This window comes from Balaenoptera physalus (genome assembly GCF_965194825.1).
Source record: "Balaenoptera physalus genome assembly, chromosome: 16".
Classification (NCBI taxonomy): Eukaryota; Metazoa; Chordata; class Mammalia; order Artiodactyla; family Balaenopteridae; genus Balaenoptera; species Balaenoptera physalus.
Genome location: NC_138898.1, coordinates 45,709,060 through 45,732,242, shown reverse-complemented (window position 1 = coordinate 45,732,242; position 23,183 = coordinate 45,709,060). Strand labels below are relative to the sequence as shown.

Sequence of the window (23,183 nt, the reverse complement as noted above, 5' to 3'; positions counted from 1 at the left end):
TACAATACTGTCATCTCATCTATAGACCTTATGTACATTTTCCCAGTTCTTTCAATATTGTCCTTTATAGCAAAAGGAAAAACAGTCAGGCCCAGAATCCAGTTCAGGAGCCCATCGTGCATTTTCTTGCTGTGCCTCTTTAGTCCTCTGTAATCTGGAAGCTTCTCTGTCACCACCCTCATTCCCTTGACATGCTTGGACAGTACAGGTCAGTTATTTCACAGGGGAGCCCTCCCTCTGGGTCGTCTGGTGATCCTGCTGCTTGGATTCAGGTGACGGTACTCTGGGCAGGACCGCTGCGGAGGAGACGCTTGCCTCCCCATGTCGTGTCGCTGGCGTGTCCCTGGTGCACGTGCCCATGACCGGTGGTGACTCCATCCCGTGTTGCAGGCGGTGCCTGCCAAGTGTCTCCTGGCTGAACCACGTTTCTCTGGAATTGATCAATGTCTTGCAGGAGGTGCTGTGTGAGGATGGGCCATCCTGCTTGTCACTGGTTGTTCACCTACTGGTCTTAACGTCCTTCACAAGCTCCTAACCCCACCGTTCCTTCTGTATTTATTAGCTGGCATTCAGCTGTGGGGAAGAGTTTTCCCTTCCCCCGTATTTATTTGTAGGCATTTATTACTTCATTTCAGGCTGGACCATTGATTCTTACTTTATGTGTTCCTGTCCATCCGTTACGGTATTTACTGTGTGTTTATTCTCACTTTGTTACAGATTTGACAGCAGACACCCCTTCTGGTTGACTCTGTGTCCTTTTGACACAGCTTGTCATCCATTAGCCATTTTATCATTATTTCCTGTGCAGAGAGCTGTACCAGGTCTGTCTCGGATGTTGACGGCCCTGACCCTGAAATCAGCCGTTTCTCCAAAGCGCCCTGGCTCCTTGTGTTGGAGAGCCGTGTCTAGAAACCAACGTCCAGGCGCTGGGTCTTCTCATCGCCTGCGGGGTGCGCGCGTTGTTCCCAGGCCCTCTGGCAGACCGAGCCAGGAGAAACATGTAGCACATAGGTACATAAACACATCTGTGTAACCATGTGTGTATACACAGACATACTTATTTTTTATCTACTTATAGATAGATAGAAACTAACATCCTCAATCCAATCCAAAGAGCTCGCACCACTACCACACACTCTTTTTTCACCTGTGCTTTATCCCATGCGGTAGATGCCTCATAGTTTATGTAACCACTGGATGCCTCATAGTTTATGTAACCGCTCTCCTTCGAATGGGCATTTAGGTTGTTTCCAATATTTTGCAATTACATACTAGGTTGCCATGTATAACCTTGAGCATATGTATTTTTCTATTATTGGAGGTGAATCTTCAGAATAATACCTAGAATTGAGATTACTGAACCAAAAACTCAGCACGTATTTAATTGTGTTGCATGTCGACAGATCTGCTTCCTAAGGTGTCACCAATTTGCATCCAGCCAGCCTGTGTGCCCACAGCCTAACTGACAGGATGGCTGGTTGTGCTTTTTCATTGTTGACAACTCGATAGGTGAAACATAGTATCTTAGTGTGGTTTTCATTCTCCTTTCTCAAGTGAGGATGAACATCATTCCACCTGGACCAGGTGAGGCCAGCAGAGCACCCAGGCCATGAAAGTTCAGATGCTGACCCTGCACTCACGTGACTCTGAGAGTCAAGTCCTAGTTCAAACCAATCCAAACCCACGGTGCCAAAATTATCAATAACTTGGACTTTCCATCTGCAAACCGTAGGTTACCCTCTGGCAAACCTAACATAAGGGGGAAGCAAGAAGATCTAAAGAAGCGACCATCACCTTATAGAGTTGTACATGTAGCTCTTAGGTGCAGAATATCACCCGTGGAAATAATGCAGGTTTGAAGCAGGGATTCACATTTAGAAACTGGATCCGCAGGTGATAAATCGACATGCCAGGGCTGGTCTCGGTTGTGACACCCACACCTGTGGTTGGTCCTAGAGGACTGTGTCTGCGTGTATTTCCTGGTTTCTTGTCTGATGTGGGATAAGCCCTGGTCGCAGCAGTGGAAAGCGGCCCGCACTCCACACGGTCTGCTGGGGGCCCCTCTCCCACACCAAGTCCGCTCACTCCCTATAGCTCTGCGTGTGTACAGTGCTCATTCCCGGCCCAGGGCCTTTGCACATGCTACCCCCACGTCCTTACTGAGCAAGGGGCCTTCAGAGGGGAATCACAATTTCTTGGACAAAATCTGAAGTCCAGTGAACAACCTGAATATATCCACACTGTGAAAACAAAAACATGAGAGTGAAAAAATAATATAATTTCCAACATAGGTTGATTGCTTGCTACATGCAGGTTGGTTTTACCTGATGCGTGTAGTGTTATTTTAAACGAGGTCTTCTGTCTTTGAAAACGCACGATGTGTATTTGTTCTTTGTGCCTGTTTATTTGGAGGTAGATGGGATTCATCATCCTGGATGTCCACGTTCCTGTGCATCCCCATCTTCTCACCCTCCCAGACGTGCGCTGAGTGTGGTGGTCTTGCCCTGATTGAAGTTTTAGGGTGCCTTAACCCCCCAGTTCTTCCACAGCCTCTGCAGTGGATGCTCTCAGCCCACCCCCAGGTATCACCCCTGCAGGAGAAGACCCCTGGCCTGGCCTCCGCCCACCTGAGGACCTTCTCTGGGCCCTGAAGCCTTCCCTGCAATGTGGGAGAACCTCTGCCCCCAGGCACTCGCCGAAACTGCCAGGAGGCGGTTCCCCGGGAGTTCCCTCCACCACATGGCCCCCGAGGTCCCAGAGGGACCAGGCTCCAGGCGCCCACAGAGGACCTGCCTTGGTAATACGCCCTTTACTGGCTCTGGTCTGGCCACGTCCCACCTCCCCTCTTCCCTGCCAGCATTTCCCGTGGTCCTCTACCAAGAAAACAAGTGCACACAGTCCTTGACTCAAGATCTGCTTCTGGGGGAACTAAACTAAGACGGGTCCTGAGAACGTTTTGTAGGATTGTCCTCAGGACCCCCTGAGCACTTCCAGATCACAAGAAGGGCAAGTCTTAGAGGGAGCCTGTCATCGTAACCCAACCATCGGATTGAAGACCATAGCTGGTGAGAAAACGGTGTTTAAATTAATTCAGGAAAGTTGAGTAACAGCCCCCCGGTAGAATTTAGGGCACAGCGTGTTTAGATACTAAAATATGTCCTCCAGGCTCCATGTTGTTGAGCCCCCAGACCCCTGCACATCTTTGCATCTGTGACCCTGTGTGCAATACACAGAGTGGGTCCCCAGCAGAGACTGGTTTTGATTGATCTGATTCCGGGTAAAGGAGAGGCCAGTGGGCCTGAGGTGCCAGGGGAGCCTGGGTCAGAGGATTCTGCCGAGTGCTGAGGGATCTGGGCTTCCATAGCTCACCTGCCCACGGAAGACCCCTAAGTGGACACAAGTGGACCAGTGGGGTTACCTCGACAATGCAGGCGAGGGAGTATGGCCCAGTGAGTGCCCTCCCTGCAAGGACTCAGGGCTCACACCCAGACAGTGGTCAGGAGAGGCACTTCCATCTGTGGCTGTGGAAGCTCCAGGTGTCAGCAAAACTCACCCACACTCCTCACTCCTCTGACGTGGATGGGATGTTGCACCCCCAGAACATCTGGAGGGTCTGTGACCGACACGAGGAGGATGGGGGGCTGTGTCCATCTGCCTTTGTCCTCGGTTCTGTTCATCAGCTGCCCTGGGTGAGACAGCCTTGAACCTGACCGAGTCACCATCCTCCCACTGTGGTCCCACCTGAATGGACGGTTAGGACCCTAGGGCTCACAGGAAGGAGAGGAGCCTGGGGCAGCGGGGCTGGCTGCCCACGTGGAATGAGGGCCCGGTTCCTCCCATGCGCTCGGGGCAAACCCTGGAGACTGGCCGCTTCTCAGGTGCTGTCCGTGTCGGCTAAGGGCACGTGGGAATTCTTCATGCATTCAACACGTGTGCTGTTGGTACCTGCTATGTGCAGTCTGTGTGCTGTCCCGTGTGATGGGCACTGGCCACCTGTGCCACCTGAGCCCCTGGCAGGTGGTAGCGTGGCTGAGGAACTACGTCGGGCATCTTTGATTTGGGTAATTTAAGTAGCTCCGTGGGGCGGTGGTGCCTTGCTGGTCAACACAGACGTGGGCTCCGTGGGCTGAGGCCTCTGATCTTGAACCTCAGTGACCTGGTGGGTCTGACCTGCATCTCAGGGAGCTTGAGTGCTGTGCTGAGTTCCTATCCTGCTCCGCCAGCTGCTTCTTGGGCCCCCGACACAATGTCTCCAAGCAGGGCCTCAGGGAAGCCCTGAGGGATCCCACTCCACGGGAGGACGAAGGGCGGGGGGACCCCCCCCCACCTGTCAGGACGTCTGCGTCTTGGTGAGTTTCATTGCCCAATAACCTTGCTTATTGTAGAAAAACTATACCCCAGAAATGCAAAAAGAAAAACAAAAACAAAAACACTGATATGCCCGCCATCCAGAAGCATCTTAATTTCTGACTTTCTGGAGGAAATATGACTTCTTCCACTTTCTACCCTGGTTTTTCCCTTGATTATTACACGCATCTTTCCAGGGCAATGAATAAACATTTACGCCGTCATTTTCCATGACCACGTAGAGTCTTCTGTGATGTTGCATTTTTGAAGCGGTGTTGTCGGGAGCACCGTGCAGGCTCCACAGGGAATCCCGATCCCGAGTCCATCCTGGTCTCCACCCGCCACCCCCGCCCAGGCCATGCAGAGATGCTCCCCAGAATTAGCCAGCAGAGGAGGCCAGGGGATGAGGAGGGAGTGGGGCTCCAGGGAGCCGGGCAGTGGCGAGGGGACAGTGAGGCCTTGAGAGAGACGAGGGACAAGGCCGAGCCCCTGCACCCCTTCACCCTCGTGTCTGTGCTCACAGGGCTGATGTGCGTCCCGCCTGGTGCTATGATTGTCCCATTCAATCATGGGGACAGAGGAAGCTGTGGAAGCTCCAGGTGTCAGCAAAACTCACCCACACTCCTCACTCCTCCGAGGAAGAAACCCCAGGGGACAGAGAGCCAGCTCCCTGCGTGGAGGTCATGGACAAGGGCGGACTGTGTGGGCAGTGGGGGGCTGGGGGAGGAGGACGGCAGCCCCTGTACTGCTCTGCCCCCTCGTAGCGTCTGTTCCTTCAACCACGTGAACTGTGAACGTCTCTGGAAGCATCCGCCCTGCCTTGCAGATATTCTAAGCTAATGCCCCACGAAGAGGATTTTCAGAAACAGCTGCTGTGCCTGGTGTGTTTTCTCTACTTGGTTTGATGGTGTCTCTGTCGCCATCCGCCCCCAGGGTCCTCCTCTCCTCTCCTCTATCTGGTGGTGCAATGCCCATGACCACTTGCACCCACAGCACTGCCGTGGATGGGAGGGAGATGGTACAGAGAGCTGGGCTGTTTTTGTCTGCCCTGTCATTTGTCTGAATTTTTCAAAACCTATTTTAATGAAAATTGACTAGTTATTTTGGTGCCATGTAGCCACAACTTTGCAGTTTACAGATGTGGTTCCCTTATGCGCTAAAGAAAAATTTGTGACGATTTTGGGGGGAACCTTTGCTTCACAGGCATGGTGGTGTCATTTGAAGCTGTTTCCAAAGATGGGGGTCGACGCCCAGGCAGCCCTGTGTGGTTTGTGGCCTCAGCTCACACCACGCTGCTCTCTGATTGGGGAACTTTCCACTGACCACTCTGGCCACTGGCCACCAACAGACCAGTCGAGAAGTGGTTATCAAAATCCCGGGGCCAAGGGGTACAGAGAGGACACCCCAGCTTTAGGCAAGAAGGAACTAAGGCCAGTGGGGTTGATTGGTGGCCAGACGCTGGTGTCCAGAGAGCTGACAGCACAGAAGTCTGGAGTAAGCGGCCACTGGCCAGACGGTTCTGCGGTTTGGGGACACTGTAACCGCCCAGATCCCAGCAGTGTCCTTTGTAAAATAGAAATAACACGAGAAACAGCCGCAGCAGCTATTTCCAGATGTGGAGTCAGAATCCAGCCAGTCCAGGTATTTAAACCCTTAGGAAACTAAAACAAAACCAAAAAACCACAGAAGCCAAAAGCCTGAACAAGTACCCACAGACAGAGCTGTCGCTTGGGTGCAGCCAGACCCGTCGCATGACGCGCATCCGCTGGGGAGTCTGTCCCTCGGCCCCATCCTCCGTGTCTCTCAGGGGCCTCGGATCCTGCCCTGCAACTGTCGCTTCAGGGTCCCCTCCCCAGACCCCGTGCAGAGGGCCATCAAGGGCAGCTCGGCTGTTCCAGCCCAGCCCTGAGGCTCCGAGCGCTGTGATCCCAGGGCGGACACCGTGGGCCCCCTGGGCAGCTCGTCCTGGCGACCCTGCCTGGCCCCCTTCACCCGGATTGAAGGTTCTGGCCTCCCTGATGGGCGTTTCCCTTTCCCTTTATTGTTTGGGAGGTGATGCTGCAGAGGAAAGACAGGAATTCCGCAGACCTGGCCCAGCGGACGGGAGGCTGCAGGGTCCTGGAAAGATGACCCCAGGGACGGTGACCAACCAGGGCAAGAGCCTGCCCTGCAGGAAGGAGCTGGTCCTCACTGGGAAGGGATGCCTGGGAGCTTGGGACCCATGGGGTGCATGCATGTGTGTGTCTCTGTGTGTGTGTGTCTGTGTGTGTTTGTGTGTGTGTATTTGTGTCTGTGTGTGTTTGTGTGTGTGTGTGTATCTGTGTGTGTCTGTGTCTATGTGTGTACGTGTGTGTGTGTATCTGTGTGTGTCTGTGTGTGTATGTGTGTGAGTCTGTGTGTCTCTGTGTGTGTTTGTGTGTCTGTGTGTGTGTCTGTGTGTGTTTGTGTATCTGTGTGTGTGTGTGTCCATGCATGTGTATCTGTGTGTGTGTCTGTGTGTATGTGTGTGAGTCTGTGGGTGTGTCTGTGTGTGTTTGTATGTCCGTGTGTGTGTGTATCTGTGTGCGTGTCTGTGTGTACGTGTGTGTCTGTGTGTGTATCTGTGTTTGTGTCTGTGTGTGTTTGTGTGTCTGGTGTGTGTATCTGTGTATGTGTGTGTGTGTGTGTGTGTGTGTGCCCACACATGCGGAGGGCGGCTGGGTACTGTGTGGACAGTGCATCACCCACTTCCATCCTGGGCCCCTGGAGAAAGTTGCTGTTTGCGATTGGGGTGAGCCCCTCCAAATTCACCTGTTTTCTCTCAGACGAGACACAAACAGTCCAGCAGGAAGCTTCCAGCACAGGCTGAGTAGAGGCTCTGATTGGCAGTTTTACACGTGTTTGATTAACCAAAACAGGAGGGACACCCAGGCTTGAGACCAGGCCCAGTGACGTCCTTACTCAGATCAGAGTCTAAGGCAAGAAGGAGGTTCAGGGCAGGTGCTGGCCCCGACACCTGCCCTGCCTCGTCCTGAAACCAGCTTGAAGTCTTGGAACAAAGAGTGAGCTCCAACTCTGCCTGTGCGCTTCCCACCCAGCCCTGTCCTCCGACAGTCAACCCTTCACCCAGCTGTCCGCACCCCATCCCAGAGATCCGCAGGTCTGTGAGGTTTAATCTCCCGTGGAACTACCCAGAGCCCATCCTCAGGGTTTTTCTCTTCCTGTGGGGGACACACACTTGCCAGGAGGGCTTGCCAGGCCTGACCCCCCGCTTCGGGGGATGATGGAGAGACCCCTGGTAACCCCGCTCTCCCTCCCCATCTCTCCCGGCAGAGCGACTACTCCAGTGACACAGAGAGCGAGGACAACTTCCTCGTGATGCCCCCGCGGGACCACCTGGGCCTTAGCGTCTTCTCCATGCTCTGCTGCTTCTGGCCCCTGGGCATCGCCGCCTTCTACCTGTCCCACGAGGTAAGGCCTCCCCGTGGATCACGCGCACGTGGCTGGCGCACCCAGGCCATCGAGGAGAGCCCGCTCGGGGGCGGAGGGCCACCTGGGGGAACCGGGCAGGGGCGGCCCAGCCTCACCCCCTCAGGCCTGGGACGCATCCTCTGACAGCGGCCACTGGGAAAGCAGCGGGTTGGGAGCCCGCCCTCCACACCAGTGGGACTGACCCCGTGTTGGGCGCGGACTTGGTACATACTGGGAACGGAGGCAAAGCGGGTTTGGTTTTCTTTGTGAAAGGCTCACACGTAAAATAGAGTCCAGTCTTGCAGCGCCTGTGTGCTTATCCCAAACTAAGGTTCTGGAGGAAACGGCCTGTCTTGGTGGGTAACCGTGCCCTCCATGCTATAAGAGGGTCAATTCCCAGCCCTTTTTCACAGCAAACGTCCTCCATGTGTCTTCATGGAGCCCAGGTTTTGAAAGATTTCCTCTTGCAAATGGGGAGCCTTCATTCAGAAATCATCTACATTCCCGTTTTTATTAATCAAAGGAAGATGTGTACTTGCCAATTAAAGCATGAGTTTCAGCATCACCCGTCATCCCCACCAGACGAGAGAGAAAGGCAGCCCCTTCCGCTGGCCCCAGAGCCCACCGCATCCTCAGGACACCGGGCTCCCTTTCCAGCGTCCAGGGCTCTCGGGGCTACCGGCCAGGTCTCATGCTTGAAGCACTGATTCCTCTGGGCTTGAGAACAGACCCCTGGCCTCTCACTGCTTCTTGCCATTGTCTGTACTGATTCGGTTTGTTGGGTGAGTGGAGAGTCCCTTTATGCGTGTCCCTGTGTCCCCTGCCCCTCCTCTCCTGACCCCACGAGGAGCAGGGGGAGAAGAGGACCCACTGGTGTCCCCCTGAGGGCAGGCACCTCTTCACAAGGACACTGAGAGGCCCCAGAGGCCCTTCCAGGGGGACATGGCGGGGCCGCTGCTCTGAGGTCCTGTCTCTGGAGGATGGACGGGTACAGGGAGGGGTGATGGACGGGTACGGGGAGGGGTGATGGGGACCGTCCTATACCGCTGGGGTTGGGTCAGGTGGCTGTTCCACGTCCAGCTTTGACCTGGAGGATCTGTCTGAGCTTCTCTTTTGTGACCTTGTCCCACACGTGCCAGAGGTCTCTGCTCTGGGGGCACAAGCTGAGGCTGCAGAGCAAGACTCCGGGCTGTCAGGGGCCTGAGCAGCTGTGGGTGGAGCGAGGCCAGCATTTCCCAGACACAAGCAGTGGCCGTGGTCGCTGCGTGCACCAAGGATTGGGACGTACAGTGGGACCCAGACTAAAGCACATGGGCAGGTGCCCTCTATGTGCAGACGGTGTCCCCAGAAGACCTCAGGCCCAGAGCCCAGCGCCCCATGTCAGCTGCGCCCTGAGCCTGGGTTAACATGCTGCCAACAGGCAAGAGGGTTTCACCAGGAGAAGGAAGGTCAGGAGGACAGAGCCCAGAGAACCAGGGCCCAAGTGTCACATCAGCCTCCCCCTGCATCCCAGTCTTGACACATCGAGGGGTGAAGGGGGCGGCCCACCCCCAGCCTCCCAACCTGGCCTGCTGACAAACCCCATCACCCCCAGGGGATGCCCTCCAAGCCAGAGCTCTGTTTTGATTGCCAAGTTGTAGAATGGGACTAATATTTTTACCATGGATTCCACAGGGCAGATGCTCCCTGTTCAGAGAGATGCAAGTGGACATTGGTGTCACTTGTCACCTGCCGGCAGAGGCCAGGTGAGCCCTGGATAAGCGGGGGCTGGCGGGGGGCGCCCAGGAAAGGTTGTCTACGTGCCGGGATGCAGAAGTCACCCCTGGTCTCGGCTGCTCCACGTACCCATGGGGAGGCCTGTCTCTGGAGCAGGGCAAGCCGTGCACAGCATCCTTGTCTAAAAGATGGTAAATATAATAAAACTCCAGCCACAGTCGAGGAGACTGGCATGAGATCCTCCTTCTCAGAAAGTAACGTTACCCTTCACACCTTAAGAACCTCCTAGACTTGGGCCTGCTGAGTCAGGATGTTTGATACCTTTGATGGGAAAGGATTCTGATCATCTGTTAACAGCAAATGAAACAGTCTCCGTGGAGGCCGCTGGTCACATTCTCAGGGGTGAAGAGCCAGCGTTTTGAGGCCTGCGGGGTTGCCTTTGCTGTTGGAATTAGAGAAGGGGCTCTGGGGTCCCCGGTTCTCAGTCCCTCTTTTTCTTGTGCTGTGAGCGTGGACTTCCCCTCGGTGGACACATCTCCACGGGAACTCGCGGCTGAGACCGTGGCACGCGGGTCCCTGCAGGGTCAGCGTGGTTCTGGGCTGCACTGCAGGCCCAGGAGGCTGGCAGCCCCGGGCACATGGCGCTTCAGCCCAGCCTTGAGCCTGCCAGACGTTCTGTTCGTGCCTCTTCAGCCTGACTGTAGACACAGGAAATCGGAATTGTCGGCACACACGTGGGTCCCCAGGTCAAGGGACGCCTGGAAGGAGACGTGGGATCTTTTCTCCAACAGATTTTATGATTCGAAAAAGGCCTCAAGTAGCAGTAACAGTGGTGGTAAAAGTGTCAGAGAGGTGGGCAGCACCTGCACCTCTGGGCCCTGGCCTGCGTTGAACACCGCACACCTGCCTTCTTGGGTGGTCCTGGCCAGCAGTGTCAACACCCCCAGCTCAGTTAGAAAGGCGTGTTGTCTGGCCCACCAACCTGCTACATCAGAGCCACTTGGGGGGGTGGGGAGGGGGCGTGGAAACGGCTTTTGAACAAGCCCTCCCCCCGCTCCTGATGCTGCCGTAGTCTGAGCAGTTGCACACGCGTGATCTCATGGGAAGTCCGTGACAGGGCACTGCCACCGCGTCACTTTGTGGCCATGGGATCAGGGGTCAGTGAAGGCGATGGCGTCCTAAGGCCAGACTTGCTGGTGGTGGGCCTGGCCCTAGGCCTCAGTGTGGAGGCCTGAGTGCAGCGTTTGTCCACAGCTTCATTTTACTCCAGTGCTAATCATTTGGTCCAGCTCCCGATGCAGGCAAGTTTTATACACTTTTTATAGAGGAAAGAGTTGTGTGTAGTTTTGGTGGGTCCACCCAGGAAACAATGCTCTGAATGATGTGGAGGACAGAAAGGAACCCAGATTTGCTGCGTGATGTCTGTGAGCTGGTTGATGTGCCCACTTTATCTTATTTAATCTTGGCAATGAGTCTGAAAGGTGGGAATTTATTATCCCCATTTTATGGATGAAAAGACTGACGTTTCAAGGGATTAAATAACACAGAAATCAGAGAGGTAGCAAGTATGGATACATGATGCAAATATCAGTACTTCTAACACTTAAAATCAAATTTCCTGCAATATAACTTTGACTTTTATCTGCAAACAAAAATAGAAGCACAGTTCTCGCTTCTAAGTCTTCTGTCCTCACCTGTTTGGAGCGTGTTGCAGTGAGGAAGAGAAGCCTTCTAGACGGGATTGAGTGCTTACCTGGGCACCTTCACCAGCGGGGCAGGTGTGAGCTTGAGACTGGAGCTGGAAGACCCTCTCCGACTCCCCAGCCCACCCCCGCTGCCCCGAGGCCCTGGGTCTGGAGCTCGCGCTGGCGCGGGAGGCCTGAGGGCTCTGTGCACTGCGTCGGCCTCAGGCATCTTCTACATTTGAGCATCTATTATGTCTTGATTTCATTTCCTAAAATGTTTCTTTCCTTTCTTAACTGCACTCTTATAACTATAATTAAATGAGAAAAGGGAATTAAGAGTCAGATTATGAGTTTTATGAATAGCACCAGCGTCTCAAAGTATTAATATTTCCTAAAGAATCTGTAGCTGTCTTCTGCAGAAGGGTCACTAGTGGTATCATCAGAAGCAGAAATCTATATTTCTTCTACAGAGACTGTGTTCCTCTTACAACAGGAATGTCTTTTAATTAGAAAATTGAAGGCTGGGTTGAGGAACTTAGATTTTCCGTCACTTGAATTCCCGTTCCTTCCAGCGCTGACAGGAACTCGCCCTGGCTCTTTGCGTGAGTGGCCTAGTGCAATGGGACAAACAGAACAAAGCCCATGGGAACCTTATTCAGACTCAGAACTGGCCTCGCCGTGTGAATAAAGGTTGGAAAGCCCCGGGCCTGGCCCTTCGAGGGGCTCGCCGAGTCCCAGCTGCATGTGTGTCTGATGCAGAGACCTGCACACCCGTGTTCTGTTCCATCATTTCGTAAAGATGAACCATGTGGTTTATAAACGTGGCATCTCCTGAGGGTGTCCAGACCCAGCTGGGAGGAGTCACCATGACTCAAGATCAAGTCAAGCTGCTAAACGCTCTGGGCACGCGCCCTACACAGGGCTGTGAGCGGCCAGCACGAACCCCTTCTCCTCTGGGCTCCCTGGAGACAGTGCCAAGCTCCCTCCTCTGAGCTGCCCACCAAGGAGGGGCTGCCACCAGTCGTAGGCTGAGGGCTCCCCCCAGGAGGAAGCAACAGAGACAGAGGTGACCTGGGGGGCCAGGGAAGACAGGGCAGGGCCGGAGAGTCTTGAACGCAAACTGGAGTCGGTCTATTAACTGAGCGATTTAAGCCAGAGAAGAAGGGTGGGAAATACAACAGCATAAAGGGTGGTCAGAAGACACGGCACGGAAGCAGCATGCTCTGGAATGGAGTCAACTGAGGGCAGAAAATCCTTTCACAAGGAAGCAAGCAGACACGTGTGTCAGGCACTGCGGAGCCTCTGTGGATTTCTGCTGCGCAGCCTCGGGGTCGCATGAGACAGATGGAGCAAGACGGGCCCGTTCACCTCCCTCCGCCCTCCCATCCGCCAGGAGCTTAGTTACAACAAAGCCTTGACTGGCAGATGCCTCAGATGTTTTTAGGAGCCGTCACCTGTCCATCTCTAACCATTCGTCTCACCAGCGAGACCGGCATTTCCACGTTCTCCTAGCTAAACCTCGTCACAAACAGAGACAGATTTTTGAAATGCTCATTTTTTTTTCAAAGTTGTGTGCTTAGAACAGGTACATTACATAAAACTGGACCCCGTGTCCTCCACACACTGAGTGGTGTGGTTTATAACCATCCATAGGTCTGGAGGAAATGTTGTATGTATGTCACCATGCACCTCTTTTGTCCTCAAGTTCATTATTCTCGGATGCCCCGTGATTTATAGTAAGTTGAGTACCGCCCGGTGACTGCGTCTGTAAGCACTAGCAGATTCAGAATTAGCTCAAGACCCAACTTCACACGTGAGAGTCACGGGTCCTCTAACAGGTGGAGTTATCGTCCGGTTTAGCAGGGTCACTAAGTACTAAAGCCATGAACTCTGCTGGAGTCACAGAGGAGGACCTGGCAAAGCCCGTTCCAGCCCCAGGGGGTGTGGAGAAGCAGGAGCGATGGGACCACCTGGGAAGAAAGATTCTACCAAGGGGGAGAGGGGTGGGAAGGATTTGGACCAGGCCTACCTCTCCCCCCCAGGGTTATGGTGAGGGAACGGCTAGGCTGCAGGAGCCCCACCAGGCACGGGAATGGCACTGACTTTGCAGAAATGGGGTATAAACATGACTAGAAGGATGGCCCAATATATCAGATGGATATATTTTAACCTGTATCAGGAACACATGCAACGCAGCTTAATGGTCATGGAGTGACCACCCTCCCCCTCCCCTCAGCCTTCTCCCTCCTCCCCCTTCTCTCTCCCTCCCTCCCTTCCTTCCTCCTCCCTCGCTTGCTCCTGCCCCATCTCTATCTCCCTCTCCATACGTGTATTTGATATGCTGATTGTAGTTTCTGAGAGCTGTTTTGCAACTTCTGGATCTAAACAATTCTGTATAAATATTAATGATCCGGTGCAGCCAAGACAAATCAGATTTCTGATCTATTTTTCTTCCTCCGGAATGCATGCTGGAGTTGAGTCACTGATCTCAGCTTGTTTTGGTGGATAGATGAACAAATACATCATATCTGTTCTGTTCCCTGGAGTGTATTAGATGGATTTTTTGCAGTTATAGTTTATGCATTTTCTCAGTAATTAGTATCTTGATTTTGTGATTATTTGTCTGGAGCAGAGAAACCCGTGCGTTGATCGTCCAAGGGCAGAGCCCACACGGTGCCTGGGAATCCAGAGTTAAAATCCCAGCACGTGTTACGTTCTTCCCTCTGGCCTCATGCTCACCTCAAATTACGTTTGCAAATGCATGATCTTTTTGCTTTTAGATGATGTATCTAAAGCTCTGAGAACATAGCCCCTAAAAGCATGGTTGGTCTTTTCTTTCACATCTCTTCTGAGATTGAGGCTCTGCACAGGTCCTATGACATCCCGAGGACCAAACAAAAGGTGCAGTCCCAGGAGCTCCTGCTTCTGCGCAGTGGCCCCGTGGCTTCCGTGGCTGTGCCTCTGAAGGCTGAGTCCAGCCTGCCCAGAGCCTAGACACACTTAGCTGAACATGCCCTGGTCCATGACAGACACCAGTCTCACCACAAGCGTCCCTGGATGTGGCCACGCAGAAGGCCAGGCCACTGATCCGTCCCACTGTCTGCAGCACGAAGCATCACCTCACAGGCAGGACAGCACCTCCTGTGTCTGGACTCACAAGTATAGTGATGTGAACAGAACATAGAAATTCAGGAACAGTTGTGATGAGTCACTGGTTGATGAGCACATCATAGATTCTCGTGGGAATTAGGGCCATTTGGGGTACATCTCTGATGTTTTGATGTTGACAATAATGGAATTTAGTCTTTCTCACTGAGAGACCCCTCACTGGACTACCTCACCCATGGGGCCAGCTAGCTATACGTGGGAGTTAAAAGTACTGATGACGTTACACCTGCAACTTGGCTGTAAAAACTGGTGCAGCGAGAGGACGGGACCCTGGCTCAAGACTCTGGGTGGGCTGCTCTCAGCAGGGCCCCTCTTTTCTTGCTTCCTTGATGAGCTTTGGCATTTTCTGGCACTTGAGGGTTGCATGAATCCCAGACATAGAGCCTAGAAGATGCTGAAATTAGAGCTGGAAAATTACCTTGAGCACAGCATGTACTGTGACCGGCAGAGCATGTGTGTAAAGCTCCTCATTCTTATTTTTCCTTCTCTCCTTTTAGACAGGGGATTCTTCATTTCTAACCTTTGATTTTATTTAAATGATTGATACATATAAATAGGAGGGAGTCCTTGAAACACAACTGCAGCACGTGTTTAGTTTGATCTGAGCTTTGCGTTGTGGTGATGTCCACACACACACAGGGACAGGGTCGAAGGAGCCCCACGTGTTCAGCATGAGCTGGTTGGGGAGAGCTGCCTCAAAAGTAATTCAAAGATAAATGATGAAGCAGCGAGTTCTTAGATGACATGACGCAGATTGCTTAGGGGATGCAGGAAACAGCAAGACGTGTAGGCGGAAAGTATCCTTTAGAACTGGCCCTGAGCTGGGAGACAGCAACATGCAGGTGGTGAATTTGGCCCTGGACCCTTCCCATCCCCCATCCCCCATCCCGGCACATCCATGGTTCTCCAGGAAGTGCCACAGTTTGGGTCCACTTTGGCCCATCTCAGTCCCACGTGGACAGCATCACCCCTCAAGGCCCCAGCACTGCCTGCTTCATCCAAACTGCATGGGGGTTTCAAAGCCAGCCTGAACCCCAGAGCTTCCCCATTACCCCCATTCTGCCATCACCCCAGCCTCCTGCCACTCCTGCCTCCCTCCAAGACCACCGCCCCCATCCCAGGCCCGCACTGCCCACCACCACCAGACTGGGTGTCTGGGGGTCCCTCCTTGGTCACCGAGAGCCACAAGAGCTTCCAAGGTGTCCGGGATGGTTTACAGGCACAGAAAGTACCAAGAACAGACTGGCAGTACTTTGTGGTCCTCCCGGGAACCTAAACACATTGGCGATGTGGTAAGTCCCTCTTGAGATCCTGCCCCTAGAACTCAATTCTAAAATGATTCTCTGCATTCCTGAGATGATTTTGCATCATTTTGCCTTGTCCTTAGAGGTGTATAAAGTGCCTTGCGTTCCTCTGGCAATGACATGCAGGGTTTGAAAACCAAAATGGAGCTTGTAAGTGAACAAATCTTCACCCAGAGCCATCTGTGTCCACGTAAGGATTCCTGGGCCTTGCCCATCAGGGGTGCTGGGAGTGCATTTGTGCCTGTCCCATCACACAGAGGGTAAGTGCTGATCAGACCTGGGAGCCTGAGTCCGCAGCAGGGAGCCTGAGTCACGCTCTGCCCACAGAGGGTACACCTGATCGCTCTGGCTCTCAAGCTGATTTTCAGGTAATTGGCGGGGTGTCTTGCAAGGACCGATCACAGTGAGGGTTGATTTATTATGCGTGAATGTTGGGGGAGGAGGTGATTTATTATGCGTGAATGTTGGATGGGGGGTGGGGCACAGAGTTCAGCTGACGCTCTGGAGTCTGAAGGAGGCCGGAGCCCTGAGGGTTGCAGGTCCCCTCAGTACATGTGGCCACTCTTCCCGAAGCTGTCCTGTGGCATCCCCAGAGGCCGGAGCCCGGGGTGCAGGGAAGTACCCTCTGCAGCCTTGCCTCCCAGAAGTGTGTCTGTCCTATGGCTGCAGCTGCAGCAGGGGCAGGAGCTGGCGGCTCAGCTCCGAGGTCAAAGGGCTGCTTCTGTCCTGGGCCGGCTCTCAGGCACGGTTCCTGGAGGAGTGTCTGGAATCTGCTCCCGGGCCTGGACCTGGAGATGCTCAGGGTGTTCTGGGCACCTCCATTCTTGGCCTGAGAGCCTGTCATGAGAAAGGCCAATTCTTTCTGAAAATTCTTTGGTACTCCTTGTCACCACCTGTGACCAGGGAGGCCCGGAGTAACCAGGTTCATTTCCCCAGAGGGCGGCCCTTCCCCAGCAGACAGGAGCCATCTGACTCCAGCTAAGGACTTGGGGGTGTGGGTGTGCTGTCTTTACTCAGGAGAGAGGACTTAGCCCTTTGGCACCAGGACAGAATCAGATGTGCCCCCAAACACCCCGCCATCTAATCGTGAAGAGTGTGACTCTCTGCCGGGGCCCACCTGCTGCCCTGGTCTCCCCGCAGGAGCGGGAGGAGATGGGACGCCCCAGGCCCGACGCGGGCTCCCCGCGAGCTGTAAAACCGAAGAATGGCCTGGGCAGCAGGACATAAAAGTGCTCTTGACGCAGCCTTCACTAACCTGCAAGATGATTAACTTTATTTCCCAGTAACTTAACAGAATGCAAAAGCCAGAGGAAAGGCTTAAAGCAGAATCAGCTTTAGCTATATTTCTAAATATATCTAAACTCAGAGCTCTTCCCCCTCAGCTCCCAGCATAGGATTATAATAATCATTTGTCATGGTCAGAAAGCTTGGCTGAAGGGTTTCAGCTCATGGTGGTCTGTGGATGGAGCACATTGGCCATGGGGGTGCTGCAGTCTGGCTTCATTTCCAGGATGTGGTGTTCGTGGTGTGTGGCCTGAACAGGAGTTTAGTAAACACACTCTGTCTGCTTGGTTGGCATAAAGACAGAGACAGGGGAGCAGGTCCAGGAACCAGAGGCCTGGCCAAGAGAGCTCTTCCCCAAACCGCCCGTTCTTGGCTGAAAAGAGGCGCTGTGAGAGGGGCTCATCCAAGTTCCTAGGCTGAGATTCTGTGGTGATCAGGGCAACGAGTCCACTGAGACCTTGGGAAGCAACGGGGAAATGGGATGAGGAAGGGCTGCTGGCCTTCGGGAAACAGTCAACCCTCCTCGGTCCTTCTTGGAGGTGGTCAAGGAATAAATACGACAGACCCACGGTTAAAGTCCTAACTGACAAGCTGCTGTCGAGGAGGAGTCCTGCTTCACCCATTTAAATGCTCAGAATAGAGTTCTTTATTACACTGAGATTAATGTAACCCAACGGGCATGTCGGGGAAAGCAATGAACAGAAGGTAACAATAGCTTAGAGTTTGGACCGTGGGGAAAAGTCCTAAAGAGCGTGGGACCTCAGATATTTACACTGCAGCAGTATTGCTCCCAAGGACTTCTGTCCCCTAGAAGTTAGTGGTTTATTTTCAAAGGAGTTCTTTCAGTGACCTCCTTTAATAAACGAAAGCATATAGTCGAAATTAGCCAATGAGCTGTACGCATTTATCAAATTCTTAACGACGTTAGTATCTTAAGTGGGTGAGGCAACTTCCTCGCTGATGTTTTAGCATCTGTTTAATCGGCCACACCTCAACACCCTAACTCCAAGGGACAGAGCTGGGAGGACACCTCCGTGGGGACAGAGCACCTGGAACCCCGATGGGCCCGCACGTACTGCTCGTGGACCCGCCGAGCCGATTCCTCCCCTCCAGGGTCTCCCCTCCCGGCGGCTGCGCAGCAACACAGGACACAGTCACTCCCACACACCGTTCCCGAGATAGGCACCCACTTCCACCCACCTTCACCCCCGCCTCCTCCTGTCCCCAGAGTCCTGGACGTCCTTTCAGCCCAGGGAGCTTGGACACCTGGATCGTCTTGCCCTCCCTGCCCCCCTCCTCTGGGGGGATTGCCTAGACCCCACGAGGGCAGGCAGGCCGTCTGGGATATCCCCGGGCTTGGTGGGAAACAGGTTCATCATGATTTTCACCAACTTCTCACTGAAATTTAGCATTTCTCCTGATTGTGAATGTGGCCACCAGCCCCAGGGGAAGACTGTTTATCTCAGGGGAACCAAAAGGGTGGTCCCAGGGGAGCCAGAGAGGTGGTCCCGGGGGAGCCGGAGGGGTGGTCCTGGAGTGGGGCTGGAAAGGTGGTCCTGAGTGTCTCTGCAGGTCAGAACGCTGGGACTCTCTGGCACCAAGGACTCAGCCTGTCTCCTTCTCTTTCTGGGGTCATTTCTGACCCACAAATTATGCTCCTACCAGCCCGTTCCTCTGCCAACCCACAAAGCCCCAAGGAGAAAAAGACATCATCCCAACAGCAGTTTCATTACCTTTATATTTTACTCTCATCTTTGAAGCTGGAAAAAGATGCTCTGTATTAAAATGTTCCTTCCCGCTGTGCGTAATGCTAATGTCCTCCACATAAAGCTAAGGGAATATTTTACACGCTGAAAGTAGCCGCAGTGACCTTTCTTCTTCGTGAAAGAGTCTCTTCTTTCCCTCTTGCTTCTTCCCCTCCTCCTTCGCTCCTTTTTTCCCCCTTTGCATGTCAGTTCTCAGTCCCCTGTAGCCAAGTGACTGGGGCGTCTTCCAGAAACAACAGCAAAGAAAATTATCAAATGACGCAGAGGAAACAGACACACTTCTTTCCGCCAGTTATGTCCTCTGCAAAGTCCTAGATTCTTGCAGGAGGAGATTGAGACCTTGGGACATAGCTGGGAGTGCAGGTCATACCCCAGCCCAGGGCCCTTGTCTGAAGCCCCCTGCTACTTAGAACTGCCAGAAGGTCTAGAGGGAGGCTGTGGTCTTGAGTTTATCATTTTTTCCAGGTTTATTGAGGTATAATTGGCAAATAAAACTACATATTACACTTCTAGGAGGTGATGAGAGAAATAAGACAGAGGTTGGCCTGCTTGTACCTGACCCGAAGGTGGGACCCACCAAAAGGAATTGTCTGGAAGGGGTGGGAAATACGGAAGAGCAAACTTCAGACTAGTCTGTTGTTTCTGACTCCCCGGCCAGAAAGGCACTTTTCTCCTACAGATTTTGCTTGTTTCTTACAATGGAGAAGAAGGTGGCAAGAATATTGAGGCTTCCAAAAGGGACAGACACACACAAAAGGAAGACCAGAGAGAAAGTGTGTCGGCCCAAGACAGCTCTCCCCTTCCCTTCTCTGTCTGCCGTCCGTGTGTTCCCATCCACAGATGATCTCATGGGAGCTGGTCTTTACGCAGCATAAACGGGCCATGCATGTGTGTGTACACACATGCACACACACACAATTTAAGTACCTTACCCATACCTTGTACTTATTTTTAATGCTTGTAAGTCAGATAGATATCGTGTTGTCACTGTATAATAGTATAGCCCTTACTGGCTACAATACTTTCATTAGCTTATCAGACTACAAATCTGCAGGGATAGAAGGATCATCTCCTAGACAGTGACCAGAACACACCTTATCCCAAATTGCACGTGGTGTGACCCAGCCTCACTTTCTTGTCTAACTTCACAGAGGGTAGATTTTCCAGTTGAGCAACACCGAGGTAGAGAAGGAGTGAACCCAAGCCTTCTTCATTCAGACCCTGCAGGGGCCAAGGAACACCGTCAAGGTCTGCACATGAGGAAACTCAGGCCCTGTGTCTAAGTGGACTCGTTAAAAGTATACCAAGAAATAAGAGGTACAAACCCCAGCCTCCCCAGAGAAATGCCCTCAGACTTTTACGGAAGGGGTGAATTCTGCTGCCTTGGGGAGCAAACTCTCACTATCACCCCATACTTCCTCCTGCTTCTGCAGTGAAGGTGTTTTGCACACCACACCTGCTCCTGGTTTTCTGATAAACCTCTGCATTTTATTTTGGGTGCTGATCCAGTTATTCCTGCAAAGAAAACTGCCCTGCACCTAGTGGCATGAAATGACCTTTTCATTGTGCTCATGGTTTCTTGGGTTGGGATCCAGGAGGCGCCATGGGGAAGGCCTGTCTCTGCTCCTTGATGTCTGGGGTCACTCGAGCCTGGAACATCTGCAGTGTCTTCACACCCATGTCTGGTAATTGATGCTGACTGTTAGCTCGGACTTTACCCAGAGTGAGCACAGGGGCACCCGTTACCTGGCCTTTCCACATGGTCCCTCCACATGGGCTAATTTGCGCTTCCTCACAGCATGGCGGCTGGGCTCCCAAAGCAAGTGTCCCAAAAATACCAGGGCAGATCATGAGACCTTGTTATGACCCAACCTCTGAAGCCATGCAGCATCACCTCCGCCAGACCCTGCTGGCTGAGGCCTTGGTAAAGGTCTACCCAGACCCATGGGAGGAAACATAGAGGTCAAGGCTCTAGAAGAATATGAGGGATGGAAAACACTGCAGCAGCCATTTCAGGGAAAGTATAATCTGCCACAGCTGCGTTTACAGGGATGAAAGAAAAGTATACACATAACATGTTTATATTATTAGGTTCATCGGAAAATGAATAATGAGAGAACAACTTTCTTTCCTAAATACTATATTCAGAAAGAATATATCAAATTAACAAAACCTCTGAGACCTAAAATGCCTTCTAATAGTTTATGAGGTCATGACATTATTATAGTAAAAAGTAAAGGGCATTTTTACTCCAAAGCTATTATACTTAACAAATGCACACTGGCACACATGACAGTGATGATAAAGACATTGTCTAGTGAAGACAGAAGGGCTGAGAGTCTTGCAAATCTTCAGTTAGCAAATCAAACAGCATTGTGATGGTAAGGCTAAATGACAGCATTAAATATTCTAAATGATTTTTAAAATAAGCTAAGTTAACACATTTCTTCAAATATCTACAGCCTTACAGTATGTGTGTATACAGGAGAGGAACAGAAACAGAAACTACCTCAACAAAAGAGACCCACCTTAAAGCATTTGTTAATCTTCAACATGCATCTCATTTGTTATCCTAAATCAAAGTGCTGCAGGGTGGTCTCTGGCAGGCTTTTGATGGGGGCAGGGGGAGCAACCCTACTCTGGAGGAGAGACGGAAAGACCGTGGAGTTCATCCCTCTTTGTGGAGTGCACCCCTGGCCCACTGTGCACTCTAGTTACAAGACTTAGAGGGTCACAGAGTTTCCCCTCCCCCATACCCTTCCACCATGTGAGTATAAGCTTCCAGTATGATAACAATGGATGTGAGCTGGGGGGCATGAGATGTATACTCTGTTTGAGGCACAGTACACAGGGAAGCCCCAAAGCCAAGAGGAAAGACAAAAATAAAGACATTCAAAGAGGTATCTAAAGCTACAACAAACTTCAAACATGCTCCACTTCTTGCCAGCTTAACATAAATTCTCGCACTAAAGCCTATTTACTTTAATATCTACTGCCCTATAAAGATGTCTTTATTGCAAGGCAAGCCAGAAGTCAAGAAAAGTCTGAAGAGACAAAGCAATCATTAGAACCAAACTTGATTATGACTCAGATGTTGGAATTATCAAACAGAGGATTTAAAACAACTGTGTCCAATATGTCAAAAGCTCTAAAGGAAAAGGTAGACAACATGCATGAATATCTGGGTAATGTCAGCAGAGGGATAAAAACTGTAAAAGAAATGCTAGAAGTAAAAGACAGTAACAGAAATGAAGAATATTTTGTTGGTAGACTTGACACACCTGAGAAAAGCATCAGTGAACTTGAAGATGGGCCAAAAGAAATTACCCAAACTGAAACACAAATTGAAAAAAGTGAAAAAAAAAAAAAAACAAGAACACATCATCCAAGAACTGTGGACTGCAAGACCATAGGAAATGGTTTAACATGTGTAATTGGCATACCAAAAGAAGAAGAAATATTTTAAGAAATAATATGCAAGGGTTTTCCAGTATTAGTGACAGACGCCAAATCACTGTTCCAAGAAGCAGAGAGACCATCAAGCAGAATTAAACAAAAAAACAAAAACAACAAGACCTAGATGTATTATATTTAAACTGTAGGAAACAAAAAGAAAATTTTGAAGATTCCCCAAGGAGAATAAAACACCTTACCTACAGAGGAACAAAGATAAAAATTGTGGCCAACTTCTCATCAGAAACCACACAACAAAGAATGCAGTTCAACTCAATATTGAAAGTGTTGAAAGAATAAAACAAATAAACAAAAACCTGCCAACCTGTGTGTATATCCAGGGACAATATCCTGAAAAAGTCAAGGATAAATAAAAACAATCTCAAACAAACAACTGGGGGAATTCACTGCCAGCACACCTGAGGTCTAGAAAAATATTAAAGTTCTTCAGGCAGCAGGAAAACGATATGGGTCAGAAAACTGGATCTACATTGATAAAAAAGAAGAGCAGCAAAAAATGAATAAATAAAAATGAGATGTAAACTTTTATTTTTCTTATTCTCTAAAAGATGGCTGTCTGTTTAAAGCACGAATAGTAACAGTGCATTGGGCGATTAGGGAATATATAAAAGTGAAAAGTGACAACAGCGTTGAATAGGTGAGAGGGAGGATTTGGGAATATTCCATCATAAAGTACCGGCACTACACTTGAGACAATATGGTGCTATTTGAAAGTAGGCTTAGCAACTGAGATATATATTTTAAATGGAAGTATAAATGATAAGGCAATAGAGGAGATAAAATGGAATCACATAAAATGCTCGATTAAAACCAGAGAAGACGGGGACTTCCCTGGTGGTCCAGTGGTTAAGATTTTGCCTTCCAATTCAGGGGGTGTGGGTTCCATCCCTGGTCAGGGATCTAAGATCCCACATGCCTTGTGGCCAAAAAACCAAAACATAAAACAGAAGAAATATTGTAACAAATTCAATAAAGACCCTAAAAATGGT

General features: G+C 51.4%; 1 protein-coding gene across 5 annotated transcripts in view; it reads left to right on the top strand.

The window, feature by feature from the left end:
- SYNDIG1 (synapse differentiation inducing 1) overlaps window positions 1-23,183 on the top strand; it is a 123,252-nt gene that overhangs the window by 81,394 nt on the left and 18,675 nt on the right. For all 5 annotated transcript variants that reach the window (XM_082429771.1, XM_082429769.1, XM_082429773.1 and 2 more), the window contains one exon: window positions 7,660-7,797. In XM_082429771.1, coding sequence (XP_082285897.1) covers window positions 7,660-7,797 — 138 coding nt within the window. The remainder of the gene's footprint in view (window positions 1-7,659; window positions 7,798-23,183) is intronic.